The 8,225-nt window shown below is 41.7% G+C and overlaps 1 protein-coding gene across 1 annotated transcript; it reads left to right on the forward strand.

Annotated features, from left to right (window-relative positions):
• Nucleotides 1–3,956: 3,956 nt before the first annotated feature.
• Nucleotides 3,957–7,927, forward strand: LOC144806290 (uncharacterized). Its single transcript, XM_078672681.1, is given in 3 exon segments — nt 3,957–4,357; nt 4,359–6,203; nt 6,205–7,927. Coding segments are annotated over 3 exon segments (2,544 nt in total). The 3' UTR covers nt 6,503–7,927.
• Nucleotides 7,928–8,225: the final 298 nt, after the last annotated feature.

The raw sequence follows: 8,225 nt of genomic DNA on the forward strand, positions 1-8,225 counted from the left end.
ACGATGTCCAGATGGTTTGAACAGGACTCAAATCCCATGACGAATCTAGGGACCCACCCACAAGTAAGTCCTTAAGTACCTGAAGGTGATCGTTGGGATCATTTAGGGGTCCTTCTCGGAGGAGGGGCTGGACATTGAGGAAGATACTCCCATGTCGTTTGTCCAGGTTCGCACCAGCGCTGGAACTAACAGCTCCCTGAGCTAGTTTGAACTGGAGTATGCAAGGAGGGCACCAAATGTGCCCTTCCAGCAGACTATGTGGCGCTGGCAGTAGCCCCCACCCCTGCCTAATACATTACCTCTTGTCTGGGAGATAGTCCCTGTGACAGAAAACCGATTGTCCTACCTTCCCCTGCTCGGGCTTGGCCCAGCAGCAGGAGGGCAGAATATTGTCTGTGGTAGGCAGCAGGCCTAGGTTGCTGTCAGGCTCTGTTAGATCGGTCCCGAGAGCATGGAATACATCCCGTAGGAGCCCTACCATGGGTGGAATCATACCTACAACACCAGATTCTGTGTTGGGGTATGATGCCAGCATGTCTGATACCAAACACACACATGTTCTTTCCAGCCAGGTTAGGGATGGTCTCGCTATATCAGAATGGCTGATTTATGTACAATACCTGGAGAATGGACTCGGGGTTTGTAGGGGTAGGCTGCTCATGCAGGGCCACCCTCACACTCTGAACCAAGCACCCAGCCTTTGGGACTGAAAGGCCTGCTAAAGGGGTGACTAATAGGTTTCAAGTGCAGGGATGTTAGATATTATGTTAGATATAAGGAGACATATCTTTCGTGAGAGGTGATTGCACCAACTCACACAGGCGGCAATGGCAGACCTGTGGTCAGATTTTGGAGGGTCCCTTATGAATGGCATAACACATGGTGCAGCCCATGGGGGTCCCCTGGAGTTCCTTGACCCTAGGTACCTAGTACCATATACTAGGGACTTACAAGGGTACACCAGCAGCCAATTAGGAATGTACCAAGGTACTCACCATAGCCAATTTAGGAAGAAGCACAGTGACTGGGGTCCTGATTAGCAGGATCTGATGCAGACGAGTCAGACAAACAGTATGACACCAGCAAAGAGTGGGGGAAACCATGAAAGTAGATCCTACCTTCCCACCCTCCCACCCATTCTCCTCACTTCTCTAGTGAGTAGCATGTATAGTGTGTTGTCCTCTGCTCGTGCACAGTGCTGGGGAGTATGCAGCCACCTCTTAGTGTCTGGCACAGAGGCCACTTTCCAAGACATTTCTATTTGGCGCTTGAAAAGTATGCATCCAAGATCTATGAACCAGTGTAAGTGTTTGCCCCCCTTTGCTTTAGGGTGAAGGCCTAGCAGGCAGGATTCAGGGATAGTTGACAGTGTATGATCTGCCAGTTCCGCTATGGTGGCTGTAACCTCAAGCCATGACACCTGTTGTGGTGGGCACTCCCACACCATATGTTAGAAACCGGTGTCAGCCAGTTTACAGCACAGGCACTCTTGTGTTGAATCAAGAAACACGCACATGATACGGTGGGGTGAGAGTTAACTGTAATGTGTAGTTAAATTATGTGAATTGGAATCAAGGATTCCAGGACACTTCGCTAACATGTTTTAGCGCCCGTATGCATGACTTGAGCGGTTGCGGGAGCACAGTGTTACCTCTAGCCAATGCCGTCCCAGTGTGCAGCTGGTGAAATGTTAATGGTCGGCATTTAATACAACTTCCTGTTGCCCTGTTCTTCAAACAATCATTAAAGATTGGCTTAAGTGAGGTGCTCATTGCCGTGTTATTGGAAGCCATTGTCCTACTACCCAGTTATTTATCTCAGAATACTACTGAGCTATAAATGTTTTACTTCTGACTGATCTGGGCCTGCCCCCCCTCTATATTTCATAGAGGAAATGCACCTTTTTCAAAGGAAGAACACTTTGGTGACAACAAACTTTGCTGCTGCGAACGCATTTGAGATAGTAAAGAACCTTGGTGGCATGCTGCACGCTTTGGATCATTTGGCGGGGCATTTCCCACTGTGAAATACTTTTATTTTACATTGTTGAGCTGTGCCTATGGTATTTTGTGTGTGTTTGAAAAGCAATGCTAAGCATCTGGTCCTTTGTAAAAGCTGTGTAGGGGCTGTGTCATTGCCGGGCATGTGTGAGAGTCGCAGAAGGCACTTTATCTTTATCTTATGTGCAGCGTGCGCTGTTCTGGTGCATTCTCCATCATGTGGAAAGAATGAGCGCACCTCAGGATTGTTACATTAAATGTGGCCACGGTGGTTTGTACAGGTGATGTTGAATTGCATGAGTAGGAGGAGAGACCCATGAAAATTCATGGGAATTACATGGTTAGAAAATGTTGTTCGCAGGTTTTGTGCTGGAATAGGAATGTTGAAAGCAGGTCTATGCATGTGAGGTGCAGGTGAATACATTTGAGAACAGGCCCTACCTTGTATGGAGGGCAGCAGAGATGTAGGAGATATGGACAGAGCAGTTTGACTTAAGAGATGTTTTTAAGAGTATTTCGGGTGCTGAGCAAGATCCAGAGGTGAAAGGGTGCTAACAGGCTTTGGCTTTGGCGTGCCATCTGTGCTCTTGCTACGCTGATGCACCATAGTTGTCAACTAGTGGGCCACCAGGCTAGTGTGCTATCTCAAGCTCTAAAGTTAGTGGTGGGACAACTAAACAACAGAGCAGCCCAGCTCAATCTCCTAGTCCATCCGGAGAACTCCCACCCCGTTGGATAATACTGACAAACGTAAAAATATTTGAGAGAAATAAAACCACAAAGTAAATACAATCATTAAACTGCTGCTCTACTGCATATTGTGGGTGCAGTTGATGAAGCCAGGCACCTCTGCGAGCAGCAATATTTGATTCATGGCGCAACATCCTGATGTCCACCCTTCTATCTTGAGTCTTCCTGATCCATCTCACATCTCTTACTCAAAGAGCTGTTCTTGTTTTAACAAAACCTTGACCATATGCATCTACCTAAAGCTGTAACTAGTGTATGAGTGCTATGCGAGCGCCCTTTTTTTTTACTAACTTACTCATGAACACCTTTGCTGAAATAAGTAAGATGTGACATATTCAAAGCAACTTTTATGTACATTTCTGTGTATGGTTAAATATGCCTTCATAAGTTTCAAAAATGGTAAACAAGAAATATTTATACAATCAATTCAAAATTGTGTATGCACATTCCGTTATGTTTCACTTTAAGTTATTTTAAATCTTTTTACATCCAACAGAAAACAATCTTTAATTGTACGAAATGTTTCAAAATAAGGAAGATAACACTGTAAATCTGCAAAGACGAAGTGCGAAATATTGAGTTCCAATATTCAGGAAAACATAAGTGCCGTCAGAGCCAGCCGGACCTGAACATAAACTGAGACATCCTGAAAGAAGGGACAAGGGACACGAGAAATTCAGTGATTCCACGAGTCTCAGCTGTGCACCTTCATGCCTCAAAATGAAGAAATAACCTTTAGAAAATTAAGACAACACTGATAAACCTCCTCTTGTGTAAACATGCCCAATAACAGCTTTGATCATGAGGTTGGTATGAGGTGGTTACAGCAGTGCTCTGCTTCCTTAAATAATACCAGGCCACCATTCAGTGCAAGAGGTGTATTGCAAACTGTTTCAGACCAATCCACAGCAACCATTGAAAAGCGCAACGGAGTGGAGTCAGACAACTGAAGATTAAAAGAAATAGGGGTTTTGCAGTCTAAAATAAAGAGCACTGTCCCAGTGTGTCCCGACCAGAAGGACAATGGATCTTTACCCGCATGCGTGCAGAACCATTATCCAGTCTGAAGACACAATCGCCCACGAAGAAGCATTACACACGTTATGAGATTGGGAAATAATTGGTGACCATTGCACTTTATTCTTTAATCGGAAGGCAAACGATACATATAGATAATGCAAGAATAACACAAGTGCTTTATCAGTCATGTTGGCCCTTCAGGAAGTACAGTCAATGGATGTAAAAAAGTATATACCAGACCCAGAGACGCTAACCAAGAGAGAAGTCCCAGACACATGCAGTGAGGGCTTTAGTTTGTCTTCAATATTAAAACCCCATCAGCAAACACACACAGGGAAAAAACTATTCAAATGCACTGAATGTGCAAAGAGCTTTATTCAATTATCAGGCCTAAAAAGACATCAACGAACACACCCAGGGGAAAAACCATATAATTGCACTGAATGTATGAAGAGCTTTAGCCAGCTATCAGGTCTCCAGACACATCAGCAAACACACACAGGGGAAAAACCATACCATTGCAGTGAATGTGAAAGTTGTTTTAATTACTCTTCAACATTAAGGGATCATCAGCGAACACACACGGGAAAAACCATTCATGTGCAATGAATGTGGGAAGAGCTTTAGTCAATTAGCAAACCTAAAACGGCATCAGGGAACACACACTGGCGAAAAACCATATCATTGCAGTGAATGTGGAAGTCGTTTTAGTGATTCGTCAACATTACAGAATCATCAGCGAACACACACAGGAGAAAAACCATTCAAGTGCAGTGAATGTTTGAAGAGCTTTAGTCGATTATCAGACCTAAAATACCATCTGAGAACACACACAGGAGAAAAACCATATAATTGCACTGAATGTGTGAAGAGGTTTAATCGATTATCACACCTAAAACAGCATCAGCGAACACACACTGGGGAAAAACCATTCCAGTGCAGTGAATGTGAAAGAAGTTTTAGTGATTCATCAACATTAAGGAAACATCTGCGAACACACACAGGGGAAAAACCATTCAATTGCAATGAATGTGGGAAGAGCTTTATATATTCATCAGGACTAAAACTGCATCAGAGAACACACACAGGGGGAAACCCATTCGAGTGCAGTGAATGTGAAAGTAGTTTTAGTCAATCTTCAACATTAAGGAACCATCAGCGAACACACACAGGGGAAAAGCCATTCCAGTGCAGTGAATGTGGAAGTAGTTTTAGTCAATCGTCAACATTAAGGATTCATCAGCGAACACACACAGGGGAAAAGCCATTTCAGTGCAGTGAATGTGGAAGTAGTTTTAGTGATTTGTCAACATTAAGACATCATCAGCGAACACACACAGGGGAACAACCATTTAAGTGCAGTGAATGTGTGAAGAGCTTTTGTCAATCATCACACCTAAAATACCATCAGAAAACACACACCGGGGAAAAACCACACCAGTGCAGTGAATGTGAGAAGAGGTTTATTCGATTATCAGACCTAAAAAGGCATCAGAGAACACACACTGGGGAAAACCCATTCAAGTGCAATGGATGTGGGAAGAGCTTTATATATTTATCAAGCCTAAAATGTCACCAGAGAACTCACACTGGGGAAAAACCATTCCAGTGCAGTGAATGTGGAAGAAGGTTTAGTGATTCATCAACAGTAAGGAAACATCTGCGAACACACACAGGGGAAAAACCATTCAATTGCAATGAATGTGGGAAGAGCTTTATATATTTATCAAGCCTAAAACAGCATCAGAGAACACACACAGGGGGAAAACCATTCCAGTGCAGTGAATGTGAAAGTAGTTTTAGTGCATCTTCAACATTAAGGATTCATCAGCGAACACACACAGGGGAAAAACCATTCAAGTGCAGTGAATGTGAAAGTAGCTTTAGACGATCTTCAACATTAAGGATTCATCAGCGAACACACACAGGGGAAAAACCATTCCAGTGCAGTGAATGTGGAAGTAGTTTTAGGAATTTGGCAACATTAAGGAATCATCAGCGAAAACACACAGGGGAAAAACCATTTAAGTGCAGTGAATGTGTGAAGAGCTTTTCTCGATCATCACACCTAAAAGAGCATCAGAAAACACACACCGGGGAAAAACCATACCACTGCAGTGAATGTGAGAAGAGGTTTATTCGATTATCAAACCTAAAACAGCATCAGAGAACACACACCGGGGAATTTCCATTCAAGTGCAATGGATGTGGGAAGAGCTTTCAATCTATATCAAACCAAAAACGTCATCAGAGAACACACACTGGAGAAAAACCATTCCAGTGCAGTGAATGTCGAAGAAGTTTTAGTGATTCATCAACATTAAGGCAACATCTGCGAACACACACAGGGGAAAACCCATTCAATTGCAATGAATGTGGGAAGAGCTTTATATATTTATCAAGCCTAAAACGGCATCAGAGAACACACACGGGGAAAACCATTCCAGTGCAGTGAATGTGAAAGTAGTTTTAATGAATCTTCAACATTAAGGATTCATCAGCGAACACACAGAGGGGAAAAACCATTTAAGTGCAGTAAATGTGTGAAGAGCTTTTGTCAATCATCATACCTAAAACAGCATCAGAAAACACACACCGGGGAAAAACCATACCAGTGCAGTGAATGTATGAAGAGATTTGTTCCATTATCAGACATAAATAGGCTGTCCTGTTTTCAGTTTCTATTTTTGGTAAATTCTGGTGGGGGGTTTTCAGTGTTTTCAATATGTTAAAAAACTGTTGTTTTCAGTGGTTACACATTTTCACGCCACTAAAAACAACAGAAAAAGTGTTTTTCTGGTGTTTATGGAACGTTTTGTTTTTATCATTGCTTGCTTTCTGCACTGACAGAACATGGTATATAGACAGTGTACGTATAGTGTATATGAGGTCCAAAGAGATTTTTGCAAATTAATCTTAATGTAGTACACCATACAATACTTCTTCAGTGAGTTTTTTGTCATGTGCGTTCGCGCTTTCCTTCCCATGTAAACTTCTCTGAAAAGGCCCTCTCAGCATTCATAGCCCCTTGGGCTGAGAACCGTCAGCTAAGGGACACAGTTGGGATGACTCTTTCTTTGATGCCACATAAAGCACAAAATGATAAATATTTGCGTTTTAGTTCCTGGTCATAAAAAAAAGTGCACCAGAATGGACTAAAAAGTCAATAGCATCCCTCATTAACTCTGAAGATTGTAAAGATGCTTTCAGCATACCATCTAACAAGTGGCAAGGATCTCCTACAGGGAATCACTTCAGCTCAGGTATCAATTTTGACAGGTCATCACACACATTTTTTATATACATAGCTGAATCACTGCAAATACAAACAATATCACTCCAATCTTTGTTGAACTTGGAAAGAACCTTTTTTGCAGAGCATAACAAGTGACACTGCGTTCCATGTTTTCCAAAAGTCTGGTGTCACTTTTTTACCACTATCCCAGATGCTTGGTGATATATATATACTTGTCACTATACCTTGCATTTAATGTTTAAAGCCTGAGGTGTTGGCAATTCACCTACTATCAATACTGACCCACTAGAAATTATGGTCTGATGTATTAAGGGTTTTTACCCATTCTCTGTGGGTAAATCTGATGACACATATTAGGAAAGATTTTTATGAAACTAGCCATTTTACCTATCAGTGAAAGAATCAAATGCAGCCAAAATATCAAATATGAGTTTGATATGTCCTGATTCTCTACAGTTTATAAAATAATTAAACTAGACCTAAAACATGAAACTAAACCCTGCATCTTTAGACCAAACGCCATAAAACTGAAAAAAACTAAAAGGAAGAAGAAATAATATTTTAGTGGCATCCCTAAAGAACAAAACTCAAGCAGAATAATGTTAGCCAGTCTTTCTTACTGCTAGCTTGTATAACAAAGTTAAATTTTATTGACCCCTTCAGTAAGAACAAAATTACTCTTTCACTTTCTTTTTCCTTTCTTTAAATGGCATTTAGTTTGTGGTTGTGCAGGTGTGTATATGTTTTCACCGGTGAGGGCTATTTTTCTTTCAGTGGGTTTTTATCAGTTATTATAGGTTTAAACCTAAAACCCCACAGCCTAGACATAAAACAGCATCAGAGTACGCATACAGGGGGAAATCATTCAAGTTCAGTGAATCTGGAAGTAGTTTTAGTGAATCTTCAACATTAAGGATTCATCAGCAAACGCACACCGGGGAAAAAACATTCAAGTGCAATGAATGTCTGAAGAGCTTTAGTCGATTATCAGACCGAAAGTACCGGCAGAGAACATACACAGGGGAAAAACCATACCATTGCAGAGAATGTAGAAGTAGTTTTAGTGAATCACCAATATTAAGAAAATATCAGCGAATACACACTGGAAAACCATTCAAGTGCAAGGAATGTGACAATGGATATATATATATATATATATATATTACCTACTGGCGGTCGCCAGTAGGTATATATAGTTA

The sequence above is a fragment of the Lissotriton helveticus genome, assembly GCF_964261635.1.
Source record: "Lissotriton helveticus chromosome 1_1 unlocalized genomic scaffold, aLisHel1.1 SUPER_1_unloc_6, whole genome shotgun sequence".
NCBI classification, from domain to species: Eukaryota; Metazoa; Chordata; class Amphibia; order Caudata; family Salamandridae; genus Lissotriton; species Lissotriton helveticus.